The sequence below is a fragment of the Pagrus major genome, chromosome 17 (genome assembly GCF_040436345.1).
Source record: "Pagrus major chromosome 17, Pma_NU_1.0".
Classification (NCBI taxonomy): domain Eukaryota; kingdom Metazoa; phylum Chordata; class Actinopteri; order Spariformes; family Sparidae; genus Pagrus; species Pagrus major.
Window position 1 is genome coordinate 8,523,347 of NC_133231.1, and position 27,748 is coordinate 8,551,094.

The 27,748-nt window shown below is 42.9% G+C and overlaps 1 protein-coding gene across 2 annotated transcripts; it reads left to right on the forward strand.

Moving 5' to 3' along the window:
* The first annotated feature begins 4,569 nt into the window (after nt 1-4,569).
* Nucleotides 4,570-27,748, forward strand: LOC141012670 (zinc finger protein 516-like). 2 transcript variants are annotated; one of them, XM_073486203.1, is made up of 5 exons: nt 4,570-6,830; nt 10,830-12,182; nt 17,607-17,711; nt 20,285-20,355; nt 23,675-23,790. In XM_073486203.1, exons 1-5 carry the CDS (start codon nt 5,066-5,068, stop codon nt 23,732-23,734), a joined length of 3,354 nt encoding a protein of 1,117 aa, XP_073342304.1. In that variant the 5' UTR covers nt 4,570-5,065; the 3' UTR covers nt 23,735-23,790. The 2 variants fall into 2 exon arrangements, with proteins under 2 accessions (XP_073342304.1, XP_073342303.1); XM_073486202.1 differs by lacking the exon at nt 20,285-20,355 and having other exon boundaries at nt 23,675-27,748.

Here is a 27,748-nt window from a genome sequence, read left to right on the forward strand (position 1 = left end):
TGTATCATGGGAGTATTGATATTAAACTTAAAATTACATTTTTAAAGGAGACATTATGTTCATTTTCAGGGTCATCATTTTAGTTTGGGTTACTACTAACATAGGTTTACATGCTTTAATGCTCAAAAAACACATCGGTTTTCTCCCTCTGTCTGAAACACTCTGTTTTAGCTCCTGTCTCTTTAAGGCCCCCCCTCTCCCAAATACCTAGTCTGCTCTGATTGGTCAGCTCACACACACCTGAGCCAGCACCACTAACAACAGAGAATCAGTTCTTATGTGCCAAACTAGCTTCTAGGCATTAATTATGTGAATGTGTGACATGGTGACACAGTGTGATGTCACAAAGTCACGGGTTTAAAGGTGGGACTACTGATGAGGCGTTTCAGGAGCAGTGTTTTCTGTGGGAGAGAGGAGTTTTTGTAGGTGTGGACTTTTGCCTTTTTAACTTTCAAGGTCTTTTACATGCACACAAACCTATATTAAACACTGAAAGAAAGGGGGAAAACGAAAAAGTACAAGTGAAACTTTTGTGAGTACTAATGTGTGAAAACAAACATAAAACAGAAAGCCTTGCAGCTGTAAGCAGGTTCTCAGCTGGCCTGTGTGCACAGTTTGACACTGTTTGTTTCGAGATTCTCACCAGATGTGAACCTCAGGAGTCTCGGGAACAGAAATAGCCAGGCTGCTCTGAGAAGGTTGTGAACGGATGGGAAAATAAGAGTGGATTTCCTCCTCTTGCCGGACCTTAACCTCTATGGTTCAGCGTTCAGAAAGCAGAACAGCAGAGGTTGAGTGTGCAGGGAAGGAGGCAAAAAAAGAGAACAGTTAGTTTTTGTTTGACACTGCAGTCATTATCAGCTGAGTGTAGGCCTACACACACTCCCAGTGACTCATGGTAGGGAAGCTAAAGTGGCATGGCTAATGTCAGACTAATGACGTTCCCAGTTAGGGTGAGACTTTCTTTGCGAGAAAAAATAGACAATTTTTAAGTGTTTCCAATCGAAAACAATATTCAAACACATCAAACTAAGAAATTAAACACCAATTTCAGTTCCTGTTTCAGCTACACACTATCTCCAGTCTGATTAATCCTTGAGTGTGTGTGTGTGTGTGTGAGTTAGAAAGAGAGGTTAATTAGCTGGAGGATGTCAATGACAGCCAGGACTTACAAAGTGGACTGTTTCCTGCAATAGCTTCAGGACGACACCGCATCCTTTTATCACCACATTGGCCTTTAACAGCGCTTTGATGCATCTTGTCTGTTTTTTGATGACTTCGATGATCAGTAATCTCGTCTGTCTCTTCTAGACAATTTCTCCCTCCTTAAGCCAATTTGTCATTTTTTTCCCCCCTCTGTGCTTCTATGGCAAGGAGCCTGCATTGTTTCCCTTCTGGGGGCTAATCTCATTACATTTCAATTTGCACATGCGACGGTCTGGTGGATGACAGGCTTACTGTTGAATAGCCCCAACCCCTCCCCAGCCCTCCTGACCCCCAATCAGCAAGGCCATTTAATAGGAAATAAGATTATTATCCTCTGTTTTTAGCGCCAGAACTGTAGGAAACTGGTAAGTATTAATGAGTAACATTAGGATGTGGAGACAGGGAGCAGATGGAACAGATGGAGGGGAAAACTACCTAGGATGGATGGATGGGGTTTGACGGCTTTGTGTTCCTTATTTTGCTGGTTCATGTCCATCATCACCTGACTATCTATCATGTCATGTGTTGGATGTGATTCCCTCAAGCTTTGTTGGTCCTTTTTGTATTGGTTTGTCAAGTTTATGTTTTTTTTTTCTTTATCTTTATTCTTTTAAATCGAAAGCATGGTGCAAGATTAACTTTTAGTACACTGGCCAAATGGCAAGTGTATGTTCAAATTTAACCAGCCACTCAATAGATTACCACTGTTTTTGTGGCTGGTGAGTGAAGCAAATCTACTAAGCACTTGTGCTTGTTACCAAAGTTTGGCCGATGGCTGGTACTCCAAAATATTGGATGATTGACCCGATGATTGTCTTGAGAACATTTTTTTAGGAGAACACAGGCAATCCATCCAAGCGTGTCTGAGATATTTCACTTAAAACCACAAATGTGAACCCAGAAGAGGCACCAGAGGATAAGTCAAGCATCACCAAAGTCATTAGGCTTCATCCTGTGGGACCTATGAATGTCCCTGCCAAATTCTGTGCCAATCCATCAAGTAGATGTTAAGATATGTCACAGAATAAATGAAAACTTAGAGCCACTTGCTGGTAACAATAAAAAAAAAAAGAGTCAAGGGATTGCCAAAGTCATTAGTGTTGATCCACTGGGGAACAAGAATGTATGTAGAAAATCTTATGGCAAAACCGAAAAATGCAAACCTCATAGTGGCGCTAGAGGATAAACCAGGCATCGCCAAGTGTTCTTAGGCGTCATCCTGTGGGACCTATTTGGGTCTCTAACAAATTTGATACTTAACTTTGACTTGCTTATGACAATAGAAGAAAAGTCAGAGGATCGCCAGAGTCATCATAATTCATCCACTGGGGAATATGAATATATGTAGAAAATCTTAAGGCAATCCATGCAGTAGCTAGTATGGCTAAAAATGTAAAAGATAAGAGTTATCAACCACAAGCAGGAATAGTGATCCATTTTTTAGATCAACACTGATAAAGACATTATATTATAGACTGGATCCCAAAGTACATTTGGTGTCAAAATAATGTCAGCCACAGCTGCACTTTTGGCTGGAACAGTGCTGTGCTTGTTAGCTGGAAGCCTTAGCTTAGTAAGCACTCCAGAAAGAAGCTCGGGGAACCATTGAGGCCGCTCTGATTTCAATAGCATAAATCATCGCAGATAGATAGGTGGCTCTGGCGCAGGGTAGTCATTTTCAGTGCGAGAGTTTAAGACATATGATTGTTCTTGTGCTAACTTCCCTCCTCCACCACCTTATCCTCTTGTGATTATGATCAATTATCCACTTATAATTAGAGGCTGGCAGTAACTCAGCTTATGGGCTCTGGCACTTTATATAATAGCCTGTAATAATGCTGTCAGTCACATTTCATACAGTCCACACTTGCTGGCTCCAGCATCTGCTGAAATTAATACCCCAGTAAAAACTGTGTCAGTTTGATCAACAAAGTTACAGCAGACAGGGGTCTCGTTTCATGATGTTATCAATGAGCACAGCGGGGGAGAAAAGAATAAATATGTGATTAACCTTGATTGATTGATTCTTGAAAGATTTGGACTTTTCATCAAGATATAATAACAGGTCATAAAAGAAATGTTTTGAATTTAATGTGTGCACACACGTTGCAGCAGGATTTTAAGGTTTCCAAACAACAGCAACCAAGCACAAAATATGTTAAATGTGCAACTAAGAAACTAAGCAGTATGAAATTGGCCAACATTGTTTGAAAGTCTTTATCTTTCTTTTGCTATCACCCTCTCTCTTTCTCTTTCTGTTTGACTCTATCCCTGACCCCGTTCAACTCCAGTTCGAGAAATAGAGCAAAGCAAACTGTCTGAAGAGCCACTTCCTGTTGTGTACTTAAGATCCCTGTCATGTGATAGTGTCAGTTGAGGCGGGTGCGTGAGGCCCGTACGGGGAGGGAATATGGTGGCACTGCTGATCTTGCTGATGTGAACACAGGCACCAGCCAGCCCCCCCACCCCCACCCCCTCCCACCACCCACCCTGATTGTGTAAAGTGTCGACTCAGCCAGTGTGGCGTCAGAGCCCCCGAGCCCTGCACGACTCATGCACAACCACAACACACACGCATGCACATACATAGCGGTGCCACAGACACATAATGGACCGTATACATGATAATAACCCACCTGCACTTAATTTATAGTGATGTAGGTCAGTTCAAACTCAGATAAGTCACGAGGGATTTGTGGGTGGGTAAATATAACTATACGTACTGGTGTCAGACTTGATTCTCTTTTTCACGTATCAGCTTAACACTTTTAATCAGTTCAGTTCAGTTCATCACTTTTAATCATAAATTGCTTAAAGGACTGCAAATGTCTGCAGATTAGTTTCATGAATCATCATTTCATCAGTTAGTCTATAAAATGTGAAAAATGCTCATCACACTTTCCCAGAGCCCAAAGTGATGCCTTCAGATTGCTTCTTTTATCCAACCACCAGTTCAACATGAAAAATGACTGCAATGGTTAATTGATTATCAGAATAGTTGCCAATTGGTTTTCTTTCCATCAACTAATTGATTCATTGACAAATCATTGCTCTGTTTGCTTGTGTGTCAGCTACTGCACAAACATTGTCCAGAGCTACCTTTTGACATAGGCCTACACTTATTACAGTACCTTCTGTAGCTAGCTTAGCTGTGTATGCTAACGGTAACTGAGTGTTTCTGAAAACTGAGAGTACCTTTGAAATACTTACATGTTCCTTTTCTCTTTTCTCTTTGCTCACCCTCGTCCCCACTTCCTCTCCCTCAAATTCTCTCTGTCTTTCATTCTCAGGTGAATGGTATACAGTGCACGGAGGCCAGAGCCAATGCTATATGACCTGGAAGCTGCTAATGTGCTTAAAAACGGAAGAGAATGGAGAGACGCCAGTAAAATGAAGAAAGGAAGTGTGGTGGATTAGCTACCCTGATGAAAAGACCTCTCAAAACTTCTGTCCACTGACACTACGGTGACCTGGAATTGAGTGTAAACCTACACATCATCAAGAGACTCTTAAATCTCAGCCTGAATGAGCATACATTTTACTACATGTGTCTAAATAAATGATAAAGCAACATACATTGCTTTCTACAGTGCCAGCGGCAGGCAGATAGTTTGAGCCACTGATTCATTGACAGTGCTAGATGAAGATGGATAGGTGGTGTTGCACCCAGTAACTGGAGAGTGCTAAATGAGCTGCTGTGTAAGCAGCTTGATCTCTGGATGATTGAAGACAGATAGCATTTTAACTGACCAACAAAGGCACACTAGACTTCCCTAGATGTGCAGCTGCAGATAGCACTAGTTTCAAGTTTTATTGAGCTTGCGAAAGGCCAGATAGACCGGGTAGTTCAGTTCGTACAATGAATCCTAGAGACGGTGTGGAGATGATGGAAACCCAGGCGGGAGGTCAGAAGGAAAAGCTAATTGGAGACGAGGTCAACCCTGGAAATGAGGTTGAGGGTGAGGATGATAAAATCCCCGGGGCATTTGACTGCAACATCTGTGGACGCAGCTTCCCATTCCTCAGCTCTTTCTCGCAGCATATGAGACGCCACACAGGTGCACGTCCATACAAATGCCCCTATTGTGACCACAGGGCTTCTCAGAAGGGCAATCTCAAAGTTCACATTCGCAGCCACAAACTTGGCACGCTCTCTAGCCATCACTCCAATGATGATGAAGAGGGTGGGGCAGAGGAGGAGGAGATGAGTGTTTCGGAGGGTCTCGATGGAGGTACGAGTCCAACCAAGAGCAGCTCAGCCTGTAACCGGGTGATCAATGGGGATAGTGGTGAGGAGAGTCGGAGGAAAGTGCCTGGGAGGAGCATGAAGAGAGAGAAGTCGTTTACTGACCAGAGGCCTTACTGTTGCCGTCTGTGTGGTTACGAGGCTCTGCGAGAGGACCAGCTCCTCAGCCACATTGAAAAGGTCCACATAACAGCAGACACAGAGGATGACACCGCTGTTAAGGAAGAGGCTGTCACCGAAGCTGAAGCCCCCCAACCCCAGAATGATGGGACCTTCCCATGTGAGACCTGTGGCCAGGTCTTTACCCAGGCCTGGTTTCTGAAGTCACACATGAAGAAACACGCAGGGATCTTAGACCACTGCTGTCGTATCTGTGGACGACGGTTCCGTGAAGCTTGGTTTCTCAAATCGCACATGAAAACACACAACACCAAATCCAGGTCAAGATCAAAAGCAGAATCAGCTGAGCCTCCAGCCACCATCAATGATGTAGCCCAGGATCCTGAGACTGTCGCTTGCTCTCCTACATCCACCTATCAAATGTGTTCCAAATGTGGGAACCTGTTCCACAGCAGAGAGAGTCTGAGGGCCCATGAAAAAGTCCACAGTGTCAGCTTTGGCAGGAAATCCCAGAGCCAATCTAGACTCTGTGATGATGAGGACTCACCTGCTGCTAAGAGACGTTACCTTGACTACTTAAACCTCCAACCTGTTGGAGAAAAGACACTGGACGAAGAGGAGGAGATCGAGAAGAAGATGCAAGGTCAAAGAATCCCAGAGCTAGATCCAGTTTGCAGCTACCAGGCCTGGCAATTAGCTACTAAAGGAAGGGTTGTGGAGCCAGTGGAGCCAAGTTACAAGGCCTCCTATGGGGGAGGAAGTATGGGGGAGGAGGCCCTAGCTGAGGCAGCTGTGGTTTTTGAGAAGGAGAGCAGCCGTTATGTTCTGCAAGGTCAAGAGAAACGCAGCTCAGGGCGACGCAGTAGCTCGGGTTTGGGAAGCCAGGCTTCTTCAGGGGACCGGACACCAGAGAGCCTCAGCGACTCAGAGTACCGGCCTTCGTCTCGCCAGGAAAGACGGCGATCGTCGCAGTCGCAAGCTTCCTCCAAGTCCAACGAGTGCTTCGAGTGCGGGAAGGTGTTCCGCAGTCGTCACCAGATGATCGTCCACCAGCGGGTCCACAGAAAGGATGGAGGTAGGGCATCTGTGGGAGACAAGGAGAGAAATCCAAGAGAGGAACGATGGGGCTCCACCAGTGATCCAGAGTCAGGCTCCCCTAGCCGGCCCAGCACCCCAGGGTATGGAGACTCTCCACCAGCCTCAACCCTTGGAGACCAGGCCTCAGAGATGGGTACCGCAAACTCTGGAGAGATATCAGGTTAGTCAGAAACTTTGGTCTCTTTCTAAATGTTTTATCTTGTTTGTTTGTTTTTTTCTTGTACTTTGATTTTAAATGATCATCTATACTTAAAGGAACAATCAATGGGCACTGAAGAACTTTCCAGTTCAGTTTGATTGGTAGTAAATCTTAGTGATCCCGAAATCTACTGTTGCATATTCAGCAAAAATTAAGTTAAAATTGTTCTAGTGATTACGGTCAAAGGTCCAATTGTAAGATAGATGATTGTTGAGTCTAATGCCCGACTCGTCAAATACTGACGCTTTGGGTTGGTAGGTTGGGCCGGCCTAAGCCAAAGTGTCAGTATTTGACAGGTCTTAGAAATTGAAACTTTAGACCACAAAAAAGTGCTTGTCATCGTGCTAAAGATTAAGACTGCAGCTAATGATTATTTTCAAATATCCATTAATCTGCATGCTGTTTTCTCGATTAATCGATTTAGATTTGTAGTCCAAAAAATTTTAGAAAATGGTGAAAAATGTTGATAACAAAAACCACAATGGTGTCCTCAAATGCTGTTTTGTCCACAAACATAGACTGCCATAGAAGTCTAAAGGAACCAATTTGGCCATTTTACTTATCAAAATAGTTGGCGAATGAAATACAGTTGACAACTAATAAATGAATTGTTTCTTTGTTACTGCTTCGGTATGTTCCTGTGACCACCATTGCCACTCCAGTATCCTATTTGTCTATTTTAAGATACTGGCTTAACTTTCCAGCATATAGGAAAATGTAACCGCTATAAAAGTAAATGAACAGTATTCACATAAGTTCGCCACACTCTGAAGGTTTTTTAGTGGCAGAAATGACTGCAGCCCTTTTCAAGCCACCCACTCGAGGCCTCTGACTCTGTCACTCTGTAGTAAACATCTGTTGATGAAATGTGCTTTGTGTAGGTGTAGCTCCTCGGCTCATCAGGCTCTTTGGAGCGGGAGCTGGAGCCCCCATGTGGAAAAATGTCAAAATTACATCAGACTCCAGCTTTTTTATGGAGTGTTGCACAAACATACTATCAACTATAGTCAATAAACTTTAACTGCCATTGAAAATTCTGTTTACAAGAGTGCAATTAATTTGCATCACAGAGCAATAAAGCTAACGTTAAGTGAAACGTTGTTCTTTTCACTGGCATGTCAGCAGAGGAGAGGGCATTTTTGGAATGCCTATCATTTTTTCACCTCCACAACCAATAAACACTGCAGAGCAAAAAAAGGAAAACTCCCCATGCAAGGGCAAAACACCCATAATCACAAGTGAAATATGGTAAAGGAAGGATTCCTGCTCCAGAGCTCTCTGGTCTTTGTCTTTTAACTGTTCAAACTCCCTGAAAACACTATTTGTACAGGTTAGGATCATGGATAGCTAAGAATTGTAGTGATTGCTTCCATCCCTCCCTGTTAGTACAGACATTCAAAAATAGCTGCAACATTTCTTCAGGCCGATCGAGCTGTGTGCTATTTCAGGTCTTCCTGTCTCAGGAAACTCCCCTCACCCCCCTTATCTGTGTGTGAATATGTTCTTCGCTCTCCTTTTCATGTCTTTCTCATGAAAATCTGTCTGCATGTTTCCTCTCACTCCTCACTCGTGTTTGTTGTTGTATAACAGGTAATTATTGGTTATGAAACATCCTAACAGGGCTGTGCTCCAGCAGTTAAAGGTGTGGTTGGCTTCCTTCAGAGCAATAAATGCACTGTATAGCATTCACTCTCTCCCAAAACATTTGCATCCTGGTGTCTGGTTTCAGGAATTGCATGTGGGATACAAGATCGTCTCAGCTGAATACATGCATTATATGCAAATGTATGTAATGCATCCAATATAAAACCTGAAAGAGATACGATCAATGTGGCGTTTGTTTTTCTGATATTTGATGGACGTTATTCAAATTTTTGACAAAGCCAACTTAAAAAACAAAACATTTTACAGATTGAGCATTTAGGTTGGCTTAAGTCCATCCATCCACCCATCATTTTGCTCTATACCTTTCCACTCAGTCCCCTCTGACTCTTTCCTAATCTCTAAGGTTGCCTCCTGTGACACTCCCACTGTCTCTCATCCACTCTTCTTACCATTGAGCCAGCCAGGCTGCCTGATGTCTGAGGGATTGGTTATTTATAGAGTCACCTCCTGATGGAGAGGGATGCAGGCAATGGGGAAAAAGACACTCAGAGGACAGCCTAGTCGCAAACACCGACGTCCTTTACAGACATTTAGCTACTTTTTGGGAATGCAAATGAGAGGTGACGGTCTACGTGCACATACTAACATGACAGGTGTATAATGTATATATAGTAAAGGTAGTTAGGGATTGATAGCATTTTCCTTTGTGGTCATTATTGTGCAAGCGTAGGTACGAATAAAAACATTCACACAGCTGGTATTAAACCTTGCACTCTGCATTTTTCAGTTCAGTTTCGCTCCTGGTGAGAGCTGACGTCTGTGCATTCTTTTCAACAGCTCAATGCAAGTGTGAAATTGAGGTTGCTTTTGTAGGTTTCAGTGGCCTGGCTTCATGGATAGTTTAGAGAGTGGCTGTGTTAGTTTCAAGGATACATTCCGTATCTTGTTTACTCCTCCTTCCTTTACAGAACAAGGTTTGCTGCAGTGACAGTCTGTCAGTACAATGGCATCATTTGTCTTAATCGCCTTAGATTTTAGGGGAATAAGAATATTTTGCATGAAAAGCTACTGACAATTGCGATAGTTAATTACTTACATTCATTTCATTTGACCCTAACTGGTCAATAATTGATTAATGAAAGACCAATAAAGAAGATACATCATTCTTTCCACCTTCTCTACTGAGCTGCCCAGCCCCGAGGCTTCACCCTGGCAGAGTCTGAGCTGTGTGTGTTGGCCAGTGTTGCCAACAGGAAGCCAAATGAAAAACAGATGGCAGGTTACTGGTGTTATTGTGAAAAAGAGGAGGGGTAGTGGAGAGTACCATAATGTGCTTCTTACCGAATGTAATGTGCTGGACTTTAGTGTGTGTATGTACTGCATGTGCGTCTAATGTCATGGTTTATGAATTCCAATATTGGGATTTTCCCTTTTTGATTCCTTTACTCTTAATAACCTTCTACATCCAGTGTGAATACAACTAGCTACTTCTACAACCGTAATTCAAATTTTTATTCGTATTCTTATTTTGTACAATCCTGACATTGAACACTGAAGATATAATGTTTTCCAGTGACAATAGTAAAATGCACTTCAAGAGAAAGACAGGTCACAAACGCCACCTTGTGGGGAATCCATAGAGCTGCACTTAAGGAATCAGTAATATTGACTCAGTACAGTAAACACAGTGCAATCACAGCACAATAGCCTTACAAAAACAAACCATGTTCAGTCTTAAAGTATCTGATAATAAACGTACTTAGGTATCAAAATTATTCTTCTTGTTTCAATGTACTCAACTCTACTTACAATAAACTTAAATATACTGTAATTTAGTGTATGCTAATTACACATGTATTCTATAAAGCTCTTTATTCAGCTCTGTGGTAATTTGTGACACAACATCATTTTTCTTCACATCATATGGACCCGAACACATCCCAACAATTACCACAGAGATGAATCAAAACCTCTTTTGACATCATTTTAACGTCTGAACATCATAACCTGCAGAGATCTATTACAGGGTCACAGTGTATCCTTGGACAAATATCAACTCCATGAAACCACATCTGATATGATGTCATTATGTATTGTTTAAATTTGTCTTACTATTAGAAGTAATAGTTTTATTAAAGGATACGTTTGCTTGTGAAATATAAAGAGGAGATGTGGGAAACACTGCCCAACACTGCAGCCTGGTGGCCGTTCACCAAAACTACATCTGGATGGAACAATACAAGTCTGGAACAGGTGTAATGAGCTCAGACTCACAGCTGGTAGTGGAGAAGAGTGTAATCTAGATGATTTCTAGGCAGTGATTGACCTTTATGTTGTCGTTTCTTTTCCCCACAGATGACAAACCCTACATCTGCAGCCTTTGCGACTTTGTCACCACAGAGTTGAAGACCTATTTGACTCATGTACGTGTCCAACACCCGGCTGCCCCTGAAGATAGACCCAGCCCCATTCCCAGCCCCAGCTCCAGCTCCAGCGCAGACAGAGGCACCCCCAGTGGTTATCCCAAGTTGAAGAAAGCCCTTCTCCAGGGGTTGAACAGCTCTGCTTCCCCTCCTGCTTACCGTTCGGCTCGCTCCTCCCCACTCGATCCAAGCATGACCCCTGTGGATCTGTGTGTTAGATCTGAGGGCTGCAGGGGTGTAGCCTCCTTCAGCCAGGACAGGAAGAGCCTCCCCAGCCACAAGTGCTCCTTTTGCTCTCACTCCACCCGCTACCCAGAGGTGCTCTGGATGCACCAGACTGTGGCTCACCGCATCAACAGCAGTAGCTCCAATCTTGCTCCTAAATGGGCCCTGAAGAACAGCTCCAAGAGCTCCAGGGACAACTTATTATCCTCCAGGAGACGCACTGGTCCCCCGCCGGTTCTTGAGGGAAAGGAGTGTCCACCGCTGCCTCCACTGATGCGTGCCCAACGTACCCGGCCCCCGACCAACTCCAGCGAGGTTATTAAGAAGAGCAAGCTAGCTAGCCATGCAGCCGTGCCATCATCATCGTCCTCTACTCCCTCCTCGTCGTTCTCCAGGGGCTCTTCATCAACCTCAGGCAACCAAGCTGGGAGAGTCCCTGTCCGGCCTAGCAGCAGCAGCACCAGCAGCAGCGGAAGCAGCAGCAGCAGCAGCAGCATCAGGCACGTGGAGGACCAGAGTCAGCAGCCCCGCTTCAGACCCAAAGCGGATATTTACCCCCGGGGAGGCTCATTGTCTTCCTCCAGCTCCTTGGAGAAGAGCAGTGCCCTCTCACGTTCCTCAGCCCCAAGCCCCAGCTCTGCTACAGCATCCCGGATGGCTGACCGCTACTTGATGCCTCAAGAGGGCCTGGGCTTCATGCTGTCCAGCAAACACGGCCTCGCAGAGTACAGCCGAGCTCGGGGTTCCCCTCATCAGCCGCTCCCCAACTCCCAAAGCCAGAGCCGGGCTAACGCTACGAGGCCCAGCGCCATCACCCACAGCTCCACAGCAGGACTCAACTACGGAGCCTCCCAGGCACATGGAGGCACTCTGCTGAATTCCTCTCCCTCCTCTTCTTCTTTGCCTTCAGAGGCCCGTGGAGATGCGAAGCAGGAGCCAATCGCAGAGACGCCGGAGATGCCGTCAGACATCCTCAGCTTCCTCAAAAACTACAGCCCCCATGAACTGGCTAACCTCTATCATCGCTGGGGTGCTGCCAATGCAATGCTGGATCCCACAGGTAGGGAGCAATCCTTGATCCATTTTTTGACTGATTGACAAGCACTTGTTTTTTTTTTTTTTTGTTGGTTTAAATCTTTTAATGCCATTTCTTGGAAAATGTCCTCTGAAGTCCCTCATCAGCTCACATACAAAATGCCCAGAGGGTCTTTGCTTTGGAGCAAATGCCAAATGTCAGGAGTTGAGGAGGAATGTTTTCCAGTGACTGAGCACTGTGTGTTCTGAGCTGTTATGGGTTGAATTAAACCAGGGAAAAGACACCCACAGTCACATAAATCCACACTTAAAGGGTAACTCCACCAGTTTTACATCTAATAATAATCTGATAAATTGCATCCAGTGATGTCCCTCAATTGCTATGTTGCATTGTGGGAAATGTAGGCGCCAGGTTGAGAGAAGGAAGAAGAATGTGTAGAATACAAAAAGGGATTTCTCTGGTTCTGTTGTATTGATTTTGATCATGTGTTTTTTAAAACCTGGTATCAATATTACCCACAATGCAACTTAGCCACTGAGTGACATCACTGAAGGCAATTTAACAGAGTACATGCAGCTTCCTCTACAGCCACAAAAGACTTTATACTACTTTTTTCACAAATGCAGTAGTACTCCCCAAGACCTGTAAACACACTGCACTAATGTGTAAAACGTGTGGACTTTAACCATTTAACTAAACAGTTGCAAATGAACAGTTTACAGAAAGTGTTCTTGAGCCTTGGAAGGATGCCCCTTTCATGCCCAATCATGATACTATCGCCTACCAATGAACTTGTTTGCCTGTCGAGTACAAACAGGTGTTTTTTGGAGCATTCCCCATCTTTCCCAGTCTTTTGTTGCCCCTATCCAAAGTTGTTTAAAACTAGTTGCTGGCATTCAATCCAGAATAAGCAAATATTTACAAAAATCTAAGTAGATGAGGTAAAACATTAAATATATTGTCTTTGTACAGTTTTTAATTGAGTATATGTAAAAAAGGATTAGCAAATTATCACATCCCAAATTTAATGGAATCAGAGTTTTATGAACCATATTCAGTCAGGTGGACATATTTACCCTCTCTAACACACACCAACTCTCTCTCTCTCGCTCTCTCTCTCTCTCTCTCTCTGAAACTAACTTGCCATCTGGCAGAAAATGATTGACAGACACATATTCTGAATGACTCTGACAAGGTTGTGAATAATGAAGAGGAGATCCATTAAATGGGCACACACACACGTGGGCTCGCATGTTTGTGCGATATGATAAAAGGCTGTATCTGGGGCAGCGTGTGTGTCTGTGCATGTGTGTCCATATGTGCTCATGTTTTTAAATGCAAAAGGAGAGTGTGTGCATGTGTATGTGTACTCGTGTTTTTTCTTTTTTTTTTATACTATGAAAGACGTGAGAGAACCTTTGCTACTCTCAGGTCTGCGAGGCATGCCTGGTCTCCGGCTCCACTCTCCCAGAAAGCTGTCACAAACTGTTTAGGTCACAGCTCTGCCTGACGAGAGGCTCGCACAGATGCGAACGGAGCGAGGCAAAACAGAGAGAGAGGGAACATAAGAGGCAAAGAGAGAGATGAGACAGAATAATTACCCCACCAGCTGCTTTGGAAATGGTCATTACCGAACATCCGCATTATTTGCCCATTTTCAGTTGTGTCTCTAAGGTCAAGTGGGGCTGTACGGAGCCAGGGGTCAAAGACAACAGCCCCAGAGCAGACGCATGACATCGCTGTCACCCGTCCAGGCGCATATCGTCACGATCTGCCTTAGCCCTTTGAGTCACATGCTATAAAGTGACCTTTTTTGAGCAACTGAGTCTTTCTCCCATTTCTCTCTGTAATATGTGTGTCTGCTTGTGCTCTCCGTCCAGCTCTGTCTTGTCTTTCATTAGTGCATCAGTGAGAAGGGCTGGCGGCCCACAGTAGAAGTAGAGTATCCAGAGGCCAGCAGTCGGGCTGCCAGAGACACTCTCTGTCACCTCCTCCGCCTCCCTGTCCTCCTTGTCCTACCGCGTCCCTCCAACACCCCCCCCCCACACTCCCTCATTTGCCACATGCACACGCATACACAAACTTACACACAACTGTTGGGCACTGCCCAGGTATGTACCAGCCTCAGTGTCATGTTGATGCGTCTACTGGGGGCTTGTGCACCAAATGTCCCCCTCATCGAAAGTACCCCCAGACCCCCAGGCCTGTTATCTGTCAGCAAGAGAGGTCACAGGAGTGCATGTGTTTGTGTGCATGTGCGTGTAGTGGTCAAAGTGTCGTCGGATCCAGCCATCTTTAAATGCTTTTTACCTCTCGCTGCACCTTTACACACACCAGAACATAAAAAACATGATTATAACGTGACTGATAGTTTAAATTAATGTAATATATGTTATTCCAGTGTTCTTCAACTTATAACCACAGGTTTCTTTATGCTGAGAGGCCACTTATTTAACCACTCAGTATGCATTTGGTCTACATTGCTAAGATGCAGTTGGGCTTCATGTCCCTTAACAATTAATTTCCTGGTGGCATTTTTCTTATACTGCCTCATTATAGTTTCAGAACTCTCATTAAGTGTGTTAGAAATTGCCCGGTTTTGCCAGGGTTTCATTTTGTTTTTAAAGTGGTCTCGCAATAAAATCCATGTAGCATTAAAGAATTAAAGCCCAACTGGAAATAGGTGTTTGAGGGAGTTACTGATATTCGTACAGTATTTGGGAAAATCTGATGAGGTTATATCAAAAGATAGTGAATTTTTTTACTTAGATCAGGTCGACATCAACCGTTTTAGTCGCACATGGGCATGGAAATCTTGCAAGTGCGACTTAACATTTTCATTGGTCGTCTTAAATTTAGCAGGTCAGATCAAAAACAACAAAAAACAAAGCAGTTCTACAAATACTTCCACAAGTACTACACATATAAGTAAGACACTTTGGAAAACACTTTAGTCTGAAGACTATGTTGAAACTTTTTGAGTTTGATTCATTTATTTGAGTTTGTCAAACACTTTGAACATCAGCATGTTGTAACTTTTTTGAAACAATTGAGGTTATTTGCGATTTCTTGTTGCATGTGCTTAAATGATGTGGTTTAAATGAAGACAAACATTTTTCTGCAACTTTCCTCCTGTTTACAATCATTTACACAATGTATTATGAAATGTAATTAAACTGTAGGCTATTATTAGGCTTACCAGTGCAACAAGTGTAAAAGTAAGTCTGGAGCCCTGTATATGTATGTATATCAGACAGTCTTGATTCGGGTCATTTTGACTTATATAGTTACTATTTACTTGTCAGTGCTGGCCTGACTGATTAATTGGTCTAGCTCTATCAATAACAACAACAGAAAGTTTAAAATATATAATTATTTTGCTTACCTGCAGGCAACTCAGTTATGCTCTTATTAGGATATGTTTTATAGCATTAGAACAAGACGCACAAGATGTGTTGTCCAGGAATGATGAGGTGGCTTTAAAATCACGCGAGTCAGGATTTTTATGTAAAGTTCAACTATTTTATGTCAGGCTCTTTAGTGAAATGTTGTGTAATACTGTACATTATTCATTCAGTTCTCCTTAACCCAGATGTTGTTTTACTAAGTTGTTGTACTGACAACAAAATCTTCGGACAGGACTTAGGAGTTTTGAAGTCATCAAGAGTCAACACATTCCTTCTTTTTGAAGACATTAACATGTCTTGTGCATGTTGTGTGTGTGTGTGTGTGTATATGTGTGTGTTAACGTAGCCAGTGTGCGGCGCAGCCTGTGCCTCACTTTCCTCCCTTGGACCAAACACACATACGTACAACTCTTGAAACACATACACATGCAGCCACACACACCTGACATGTGACACACGGGCAGCGGAGCGGGCACATCACAGCCGGGGCGTTTTAATTGCCTGTAATTTATGCGGTGTGTGTGTGTGCTGTGTGTGTCTGGCTGTCAGCCTCTGAGATGATGCTGTGTGACAGCTGCAGTCCAGCCCCTGGAGCTAGCCGCTCATAATGACACATTAGACATACTAATGATGCCTGCGCGAGTCCACTACTGACGCTACCTACCTCCACCGCTCCAGCCACGCACTGTGCTTATGTACTCCCACTCCCTCTCTGCCCATTACTGACCTTTACGTCTTCATTCAATCGCCGCTAACACTCCCACGTGAAAATGTCTTCTGCCTTGGAATAAACTGATGTTGATGTCCACCTTTTCCACCATTCCTCTCAGAAAAAGTCACATGTGTAATCTCACATAGGAATTGAAAGCATCTTAGATTTTAGGACACATTGGCCTTTGAACATGTAACTAAATACATTTAAGAAATGGTTCAAACCGGGAACTGTCTTTTGGTATATGAAATGCCAAAAGTGCTTATGTTTCAGTCGACTTTTCTCAAGAGAGTTGTTCAGAAATAAAAAACTGCTAACACCTGTTCAAGATCAGTTTCACAAAACACTATAAATGATAGAAATTGGTTTAGCCAGAAAGTCATACAAAGTTTAGGAATTAATATGAAAAAGTTGGAAAGTATGACTGACAGCGGAAAATACTGTACATGAAGTGTCATTTTGGGACTTCCTGTTAATAAACTGAAAAAGCTTATTTGAAGGATTAAGTTGTCAAAGCAGGGGTACAATATCAAAATCACGGGATGTACTGTTAGCAGATAGAGCTGTGTTAAAGGATAAGTTCACTCCAACATGAAGATTCAGTCATTATCGACTCATCCCCCATGTCAATGGAAAGTTGGGTTTTTCAAAGTTTCATAGTCCACAAAACATTTTTTTTTTTGTCGCCGCATTCTCCTTAACAACTGAAGTAGATGGGGACTTGTTTTAAAATGGAATAAAAGAAGAAAACACAAAATGGCCAATCCAAAATTGATCTGAAATTAAGTTGTTTACACTCTTTACACATGGTAGAGCTCAAGCACCCACTTCAGACAGGTTGCACTAACACTTATAGCTCAGCAGCTATAGTGAATATTTCGGCTTTAAAGGGGTTTTAATGACATATTTTCAAATCAAGTTGGGATCACTGGGCTTCTGGAGACTTGGATTATGCCCGATGAGCTGCATGGTACCATTAATTTTTTTTTTGTTTGTTTCTTTACGTTTTAAAACAAGTCCCCATCTATTTCAGTTGTTTAGGAGAATGCTGCCACACTGTTTCGCTGTGAGGCTCCAGAAACGTTTTGTGGACTTCACCTGACTGTCCATCAGCGTGTGGCTGAATAATGGCTGAATTTTCATTTTTGGATGAACTTATCCTTTAACACAGCTTTATCTGCTGACAGCACATCCCATAATTATGATATTGTCCCCCTGTCTGTCCACCGTTATATGAACCTTAATTGAACTTGTGATGTTTTGTTGCTTTGCTCTTCGGTGCTGTGTGTGCTAATTGTGTGTGTCTCTCTGTCTCCTGTGTGTGATCAGCGATGCTGAGGTCTCTCATGCGGCATGGACTGTATTTCTGTCATGAGTGCGGGAAGAGTTTCAATCAGCCCAGCCACCTGCGCACTCATATGAGATCCCATACAGGTAAATACAGCCGTAACTCCCACTGGCTCGACCAATGAAAAAACATTTTTAAAGTAATTAAAAAACAATTATAATCTTGAAAACTATCTGTATGTCAGCTTTTAACCCCTGTGTACTGAAATTGGCTGTACTTTCTTATTGTCGGGGTCCCACAGTCTCTGCTGCTGTATGTGTAAAAATGATTGCAATAATCGCACAATTAACAATTTTCCCTTTAAATGTTCTTTTCTTCTGACCTTATATGAAGAAAAGTTTCAACGCTTTTATTAACCACAAACTGAGCTTGCAAATTTGATTATGTTGACAAAATATGAAATTGAGCATGGTGCTTTGGTACTTATGAAACATGTCAAATGTTCAAAATTAGGAGAAGTCACAAAGTATGAAGGTGATAAAACAATGTTGGTAACACTTTACGGTACACTAGTTAACATTAGTTCATGCAGTAATACACATTAACTAACTATTCATTAACAGTTATTAATGTGTCTAGTACTCATTTACTAACGCTGTTCATGTTTAGGTATTAATTTATACATTATTCAACATTTCACAGTTAACATGATAATTAGACACATGAATTAACTGTGAGTTAATGTTTATTACTGCATTAACTAATGTTAATTAATTTACCCTTATTGTAAAGTGATACCACAGTGTTAGGTATGTTTTTTTGTGCAATTAAATATGGCTGCCAGTATCCAAATACCCCAGAGTTTTAAAGTTGAAAGTCAAGTTCAAAGAGCAGAACAGGAAAGAAATAGACTTGAAGAAGAAGCAGCAATGAAAAGTTATTGTACTGTGGCCTGTGTAAGAAAAGTCCAGAATTCAGCCTTTACGGGTAAAACAGCCTTTCAGCTACTGTCTATCCATGTATCACAAGATGTTTCCAGTTTTTTGGCCACTCCTCCAGCCGTCACTCAGTCTCGTGCCACCTGTGCACACATATCATCAGCTCGCAGCTATTTATTCACCCAGAAAACCCCTCACATGAGATATGGAGAATATATGCACGGGGATTCACATTCCCGACGATATTTCATCTTCTGACTCTCCATACGTCCGCCACGTTCCTGCTTTCTCCAAAATAAATCAAAACTGATCTTCTTGTTCAGTTGAGTGTGACAGCCAGTCTGTGAGTCCGTCCCCGCCCTGGGCTGGACAGCTGTCTCTATTTTTTAAACTGAAACATGATTTGCTCCGGATACTGACCTGTGACAAATTGTATACATTATTAATCACATGTCAATTAGAGAGATGGAATTGCGCATTCTAATGAGGCAGACCAGCATTTGTCCACGGCAGCCTTATGAATCTATTTGCATGCGTCCTGATGCCATTCACTAAACAGCTTGATTTAGACGTACTGCCATTTTCTCTGGAGTTTCCTCCTCCCCCCGCTTTTCTTTAGTGCCCTTTCTTTTCCTAGTCCTTTTTATTTTCTTCTCTTGGTTCCCCTTATTTCCCCTTTCTTTCCTTCCATTTCCTGTTTTCTCTCATCATTTCTACTCTCCTTATTCTCTGTCCTTTCCTGGCATGCCCCGATCTCTAGTCTCTTCTCCATTCTTCATCTTTCCTCCTTTCCTTTCCTTTCCTTTCCTTTCCTTTCCTTTCCTTTCCTTTCCTTTCTTGTCCTGTCCTGTCCTGTCCTGTCCTCACCTTTTCTCATCTCCCTGCCCTTTTCCATTTCTCTTCCTCTTGTTTCCCCTTATCTACCTTTTCTTTTCTTACCTTACCTCTCGTGTTTCCTCTCACCCTTTCTCCTTGCCATTTCCTCTTTCCTCCCCTCTCTTGTTTTCTCTTATGGTTTCTAATGCTATTCTCTGTCCTTTCCTCTAGTTTCCTCGATCACTAGTGTCTTTTCCTCTCTTCTCCTCTCCTCTCCTCTCCCCCCTCCTCTCTTATTTGTCTCCCTCTTTATTTCTCCCTTGCCGCCTCTCCTCCTCTCTCCTCTCCTCTCCTGTCCTGTCATGTCCATCACCCGGGCCGGCAGTGATCGCAGTAGACACTGAGATAAGTAGCTTCTTTATAGAGAGTGTGAATGATATGTGGCACGGCCAGTGATTCTAAGTGACAGAGGCCAAATGGTAAGTGATGCAGCGCTCAGCTTCCCCCCAAGCCGTATTGTAAATACACACACACACACACAGTGTATTAACACACACTCACACACCCATGCATAGGGTCTGTAAACACTCGCCGAGGCTGTAATTAATGTTGTCACCGATGGTTGTCTTCAGCATGGACGTGCACATGCAGAAAAGGCCAGCCACCCCGAGGCCTCTATTAACATGCGTCATATTAAATCACTGACTTGCCTCCACCAGGTTCCATCACCATCATCACCACCATCATCACCATCATCATCACTGCCATCTCCCCTCTATTAGCAAGGGTGCTGGTGGCAAACACTACTGTGTGCGGGTGGTGGTGGGAAAAAAAAAATGCTTGTGTGGATCTGGTGGAGCTTTTAACCGAATGCCCTCCCTCCCCCCTTCCCCCTCCTCCTCCTCCTCCTCCTCCTCCTCCTCCTCCTCTTCCTCCCCCCACCCACCCTCCTTCTCCCCCCACAGTTGGGTTTGATTTTAACGGACTCCACAGAGGTACTGACGCTCACACCACCGCTTCTGAAGCTCCCAAACAAGTATGTGGCACGATGGCTAACCACTGGGCTCCCTCATCGCTTCTGCATGTTTCTTCTTATTGTTGTCTCACCTCCGCACGTGTGTGTTTGTGTGTCTGTCTGTGTCACCCGCATCCTTTTTGTGAGTGCTTTTTTTTTTCTTTTTTTTTCATGTGTTAACAGTCACATGTGGCACCCTCTGCACCTGGCATTAACACCTGGCATTCTCACACGCTGCTGGATCACACCTGACGTCAGCGTGTGCATCCAGTGTACACATCACAGTTGTCTCATTGAAAAGCTTTTATTTACACGTTTTAATTACACTTGAAGGGTTGATGGTTCTTTTATTAATTGAGAGTCAACACCTAATTGGATAAATACAGAAGCACATGCTGTTTTTTTGTACGTTTACAGTTAACACTGATATCGTCAGATTTCCCTCTGCTTTGCCAAATTGCAGGTTCTTTCAAAACATGATTGAGGTTTTTATCTTCACCTGCACTGAATTAACACTTTGAAATACATGCCATCAAATGTGTATGTATATGTTCAAAGGAAATTTAGGCTGACCAGTTTTCGAGCGCACTATTGCTAAACTTTTTTGATCAATTTCCACATTAAACTTTCTTCTTTCTGTTGCAAATTGATATAACACAACAAATGATTCAGCCTGTAGCCGCTTCATAACTTCATTAAAGCTGTTAAAAAATTCAAACAATCTTCAATCTGTCAGCCAATCAATCCGCTTAGATGGTGGAATTTAATTTCAGTACAGTGTCCTCAGATATCTAACAACAAATATTCCAAGTAGCAGCAACAGGAGTGGTTCTCCGTGCAGATGTGTGCAGCTGCAATGTACTGCAGACTACAGTCAGTGTTTAACTGTCAGCTGATAACAATTACGCCGTGATGCACCACAGGGGGGAAAAGGGCAGGGTCTTACTTTTCAGCCACAAGCAGCAACTTAGCTAGCCCTTAGTGCGTGTAGTTTTTAAATTCCAAACTCCACCTTTACATGCCGTCTGCAACATGTTTCAGCTGGAACTGTGTGCATTTTTAGATAAAGATGCATGGCTTAGCAAACAGAGGAGCTCCAACTAAAGGAAGTCAAACTTTATCAACAAATAACAAGGAAATGCAGTGGAAAAGATCACAGCATTGATGACAGAGAATCAAAAATAGCAACCCAGTTGCCAGAACAAATGTTACCAGTGTACGTTTCTGCAAACCACAGATATATTAAAACATTTCCTTCATTTGCAACTTTATGTTCTGTGTCTTGTACCAACACTGTGCTATGATCTGCTTAGGTTTAGGCACAAAAAACACCTTGTTAGGTTCAGGAAAATATCATGTTTTGGCTTAGAATACCTGCGTTGGTTGCCACAAACGTGTGCCGAGGCCTCCATAGAAAAATTATGTTTCACACTTACAAATGTTGAAACGCGTCTCCAACTGAGGTCATTGGCTGGGAGGATGGAGGGGATGCCAGGGCCTGTAACCACCACCATCCCCTCCACCGCCCAATTTGAAGTAGTAGTGTGGAATTGTCAATATGGTATGTAGCCTTTGACACATACAAATGTGAATGTATCAGTGGTTTGCAAAAACGTGACGCCATTTTATGCTGGGCTAAACATAGAGAGTAGTTTAAAGGATTGGTTGGTTTGTTATTTTTTATTTAATTGTTTATTTTTGGAAACTATTGACAATCCATAATCAATTAGGTTGCTTACCAAGCAAAAATGGCAAAAATTCACTGGCTCCAGCTTCTCAAATGTGAGAATTTTCTGCTTCTCTTTGTCTTAAATCAGATAAATTGAAGATATTAGTGATTTGGATTGCTGGTCAGACTAAATAACGCAGTTGATTACATCATCCTGTGGTTTAGGAAATTGTGATGACATTTTATAGATCTATCAATCAATCAATGAAATTTGAAAACAAATGGCAGGTTAACCAACAATAAAAATAATTACAAGTTGTCGCTGTTCGAAAAACAAGAATAAAGATGGTTTAGAATTACCACTTTGGTGGCGAGCGTAAATGGCTTTTCACACAAACATGACAAACTTAAAGGATTGCGAGTACGTTCCTCTGTAATTTGTTTAATGTCTTTCCAGAGTTAGTCATAGAGACGAGCGTTGAGGCAGAGGGAACAGAGGAGTAAATCTGCTCCGCTTTGACATTCGGAGAGAGCTGGCTTCTACACGCCGCGCCTCCATCTTAATTAATCACACACTCACACACACCCACACCGACTCAAGATTTACCGCACACTATGAATGATGGGAGCAGGCGCAGGCAGAGGGGTCCAATTAGATGTAGTGTTGACGCTGCTTTACGGTGACGATAACCTTTAGTATAATGTAGTGCACCGGTTTCCGTCAGCGATGTTTCCTCGCAGGACGATGTCATGGAGGTTTCTCGCTTTCCTCTCACGTCTCTCCAGCTGTTTTTTTTTTTTTCCTTCTCTTTTTTTAAAGTTTTTTTTGTGCGTGTGATTAATTATACCTTTTTTTGTTTTTATCTTTCTCTCTCTCTTCCTCACCCCCCTTCCTTTCCCTCCGTTGTGTTTCTGATGATGTATGATAACAGCTATATTTCCTTGTTTCTTCTTTAGGGAGAGGGGTGCGGGAGGGGCACGGGGAGTCATTTGTTTTCCCGCTTTGATACTCTTCCATTTATCAAAATGATAATTAGGTGCAATTAAATGGCAATCTCATTTGTTTTGTTCAGGTGTGTGTTGCTTATTCGTCTGTTATTCATTTATTTATTTATCTATTTTTTTTTACATTTTTGCCGAGGTGTGTGTGCCATTGTAGGTCAGTCTAATTAGTAGAGAGTGTAGGGTGTGTGTGGGGTGTGTTTGGGCATGTGTGTGTGTGTGTGTGTGGGGGGGGGGGGGGGGGGGGGGGGCATAGGGTGGTGATTGAGAGAAATACGTGGAGACAAAAGTAGGACTGTTCAGACAGCGGATGGCAGATGGCAGGAAAAATGAAAGGAAGTTTGTCCATCTGGGTCAGAAGCAGAGTTCACTTTTTAAGTGAAATTAGGTGTAAAAAATTAAATGTGAATGCTGCATAATGTTTCCCTTTTTCTAGCTGAATGCCACCATGTGTCTTGGTTTATGTTTGTCTCTGTGTTTGCTTGTTTCTCCCCCTTTTTTTGCTCCCACCGCAGCGAGTCTCGTCCCTGGTTTACATCGTTGTGTCTCATTGTGTTTATCAAAATTCTCCAAAACGTCTTCTCCTCTAATAATCCTGTGCATGGCCTCTGCCTGACCTTTCAACTGTAACGCGTGTATTGTGTGTGTGTATGTGTGTGTGTTCCTCAGGGGAGAGGCCATTCTGCTGCCAGCTCTGCCCATACCGAGCCTCTCAGAAAGGGAACCTAAAGACGCACGTCCAGAGCGTCCACCATATGCCTTTTGACAACAGCCAGTACCCAGACACGAGGAGCTTGTTCCTGAGCCAGGAGGAGCAAGGAGCACTGGCTGCCAAACACCCACCGACGCCACAACAACAGTAGACCCGGATCTGGTCTTGGGACCAGACTAGTCAGGGAATCAGACAAACCTGAAAAAAACTCCATGAAAATCAAGAGGACTGGAAGCAGGACTCACGCTCCACCTTTTGAGCCTCTCCTCTCCACCTATCATCCTTTAATGAAAAAACATTGTACGTTGAAGGCTCCTGTTGTTGTTTTTTTTTCTAAATAAGAAGCTGGTAAAGCTGTGCTAGGCAATTTGAACATCACAATATGGAGGCTGCGGCAGAAAAGAGTCTTATGTATAAATAGAAAGAAGATTCAGGTGAAATTCAGGTGTCCATGAGAAGCTGGACTCACTGATGATCGCTCTTGCTTCTCTTGTCTCCTTAATCACGAGGATCGGCGGAAAATATTAGCAGATTTAGTTTACATCACCTTAAATGATCTGGGAAGCCCCTCAAAATTCAAAGAGTTGCCTCTTGCTGCCATTTTGGAGGTACCGACAAGTGAAGTTGCCTAGTGCAGCTTTGCGAGAAAAGCAAAGTTTTTAATGAAAAGAAACGGACGAACTGAACTTGAATGCTCGCGTTTGAATCAAGGACTGTGGCATTGCATGGCTGCTGTAGTCCCCCCCCCCCCTTTCCCTTTTATTTGGAGCTTTAGTGTATAAGAGTTTGTGCATTCCTCAGGACACCAATCATCAGAGACGAGATGAGAGAGAAGACGCTCTGCAATTCATCAACAGTCAGCTGACAGGCTGCGAGTTTGTTTCCTCTGGGTCGCGAAGATGAAGACTTGCATCTGTCTGTGCGAGTGTGTGTGTGTGTGTGTGTGTGTGTGTGCGTGTTTGTGTGCGTGTGTGTGTGTGCGTGCTAAACTCACTTCCCTCCACTCCAGAGTGTAATGTTAGCAGTGCAGTGACCACTCTGAGGCTGTGTAGCTGATGATTAGAAGGAGAGAGCGAGAGAGGTAGGATTGAAAGGAGAGAGAGAGAGAGACGGCTAATGGGGGTGTCTGCTTTAGTGCTCATTAAAAAGAGTGCACGTTTTTAATAGCCAATATAAACGAGCGTACCGTTTTTATGGCCATTCAATTATTGTCCATTTAAGAGGAAGGGACTGAGTGGAGGCAGTTTCCCTCCATAACTCCTTCATATTAGGGAGTGTTTCCGACACCTCTGACTTTGAATCAGACTGACTCCAAAACAGTGGGAATGAGGGAAAGGCGGTCGCTCTGCAGATGAAACTCCAACTTGTGTACTTGCAAAAGAGAATACGGTACTGCAGCAAAGATGCATCTTACTTTATATTGCTGAGGGACAACACTGTCTGAGTATGTGATGAAAACTTTGGTACCATACTTAACCAGATAAGAGAGAATCCTGCTTCTTCTATCCACCCCTATCTAGCCCCCTTGATACCTTGCACACATTATGGGCGCAAATTATGGGCGTGACTTCTGGAACCAGCGTTTACCATGGTACCAGGACGCTAATGCTCCTTTTTTAGAGCAATTAGTACGGTGTATCATTCATTTGTGAGGATCTGTCTAGCAACGTTAGCGAGTGAATACAACTAACACTGTTATTATTGCTTAACACACTTAGCTAATGCTTCGAAAGCCTTGAAAGTGCTGCCAATACATCATTTATTATGATAATTTGTCGCCGAACTCCGGGTTAGGTAAGTAGAAAAAAATGTTGTACCTGTTGGGCCTCTAAAGATCACCCAAATTAGACCATTCTAGAAGTGGTGTCTAGAGCCAGGCTTATTGTTTTACCCCAGCTTCCACTCTTTGTGCTAAGCTAAGCTAACAAGCGGCTAGCTGTAGCTTCATATTTAACATACAGACATGAGAGTGGTATCAATCATCTCATCTAACTCTCTGCAAGAAAGTGAAAAAAAATTCCCCAAATTTCCTGAACTACTCCTTTAAAACTGGCGGGAAATTCAGAGCCAGGCTAGCTGTATTCCCATGTTTCTGGTCTTTGTGCTAAGCTAAGCTAACTGGTGCTAGCTCTAGCCTCATGAAAAACTTAATTGCCCAAATTTCCCAAACTTTAAAACTTGCAGGTTTGAAACAGACATATAGTTCAACATGTCCAACTAAGTTTAGCATGCATGTCCCAAACATAACAGAACAAACAAACAAGAGATGCAGCGCTGATTTTGTTTCCAAAACATTTAAGCAGACTAATGAGCCAAACTCCCATGCTGTCAGTCTAAATTCTTGAATGATGATGGTGGAGATTTGCATTCTGGGAGTGCAGGGTGAGGAGGTCAGAGAGAGAAAGGAAGAGAGAGCAGCCAGAGGTCAGGAGGTCAGGCTTCCAGAGAGTTCAGGCCTGAATACATGAGATGGAGACATTTAGAGGCCTATTGAATTTGCAGAGCCGTCACAGCCTTAACACAGGTGTGTGTGTGTGAGAGAGCGTGCATTCATTCGTGTGTGTGTGTGCATTCATTACAAACCTCTCCATACTGCATTTGAGGTTGACTAACTTCTGTGTGCTCCGGCCTCCTCCTGTATGCTTTGTATACTGGCCTACCTCCTTTGCAATGAAAGCCTGATTGAAGTTTATTGGCTGGTGTGAAGCAGGGACTGTTCCTTGCTGGGAGGGGATGTTTTCTTTGTGTCCTGGCCTTGGTTTTGTCTTCTCTGTGATTGAAAAAAGCCACGTTGGGGAAAAGAAGAAAAAAAGGAAAAGGTAGTTCAAAGCAGCTCCGGCTGTGGATTTTTGCGGAGACACTTTTGTACGCATAAAATCAGAATCCAAACCAGTTAAAGACTACGGAGCATTCAGAGTACTGTACTTCCCATCTATTTTGAGACCTCAGTAGTTTTAACATGATGATGATGAAATGGTTGTTACACCAGTGGGTTGTTGAGTTGTGCATACAATACTGTGTGCTTGAATATGCCTAATATTACACCAACGTGTATATTGAAGGTGTGGGTAGTGAAAATACTTGAAACGGATACTCTAGCCTTCGAGGTAGTGTAGTACTAATACCAATGTTGTACAGAATTCCCTTTAAGATTAACTCCTCAGTTATGAATTTGTACTCCGAAGTGTGACTTAGAAAAAACTATGAAGCAGGAGTGAGTGTATGTAATATAAAGTGTATATCTGTAATCCACTCTTACCAAACCCTTATATACAGCGGTAGAAACCAAATGGCATTACTAGTGCACTTAGACTAGGTTACTGCTTTAACTGTTCTCATTTTGTCCAGTTCTAGCTAAGGTTTCTTTGAGAATGTCTTTTTAACGGTGCCGGCTAACACACTTCAATGTCAGCTCTGGTGTAGAGGCTTTTCTGTTAGCATAATTCCATAGGTTTTAATGACAAATGATTTGTTCTGTGGCCGCTGTGTTTTCCTCACGGGAAAGTTTGATAATGCTAGGTGCAGCAGTGCTTTTTTTTTTCATAAAGATGTAAGAGTGTGTTTTTAGTCTTTCTCTTTGCTAAACTGTAGGATTTGTTCAGTAGCTAGTCATGGCTGCCCTCCCAGAGGGGCTGGCAGGTGTTTTTCTCTTTGGTTGGGTTTTTATCATGCCTCTTAAGTTGTATTATTTGTGTCCGTATTGTTTTTTTTTTTTTCTTGTTCTGAACTTCATGATTAATTTACCTTAGAAGACATTATTATTCCAAATGTATTTGGTTGATATCTGTATTTATTATCACTTCAAAAAGGATAAGAGGACAGAGGCAGACAGGAGCGTTTGTTTAATTTGATTTTTCTGGGTTGTTTTTGTTTTTATACTGTGTAGTTTTCATGCCAGCAAGCCGATGTGAAAGCTCTACCTCGTCTGAGCCATTCTCAGTTCTGTTACACTTTTGTACATCATTTCAAAAAGATGTAATGTCATGTCCACAATAAAGACACACAAAATGGCACCTGTTGGCGCCGTTTCA

Coding starts and splice junctions, on each gene's coding strand:
- LOC141012670 (XM_073486202.1), top strand. CDS start 5,066: ATGAATCCTAGAGACGGTGTGGAGATGATGGAAACCCAGGCGGGAGGT. Junction 12,183..17,606: donor TGCAATGCTGGATCCCACAG/GTAGGGAGCAAT, acceptor GTGTGTGATCAG/CGATGCTGAGGTCTCTCATG. Junction 17,712..23,674: donor TCATATGAGATCCCATACAG/GTAAATACAGCC, acceptor TGTGTTCCTCAG/GGGAGAGGCCATTCTGCTGC.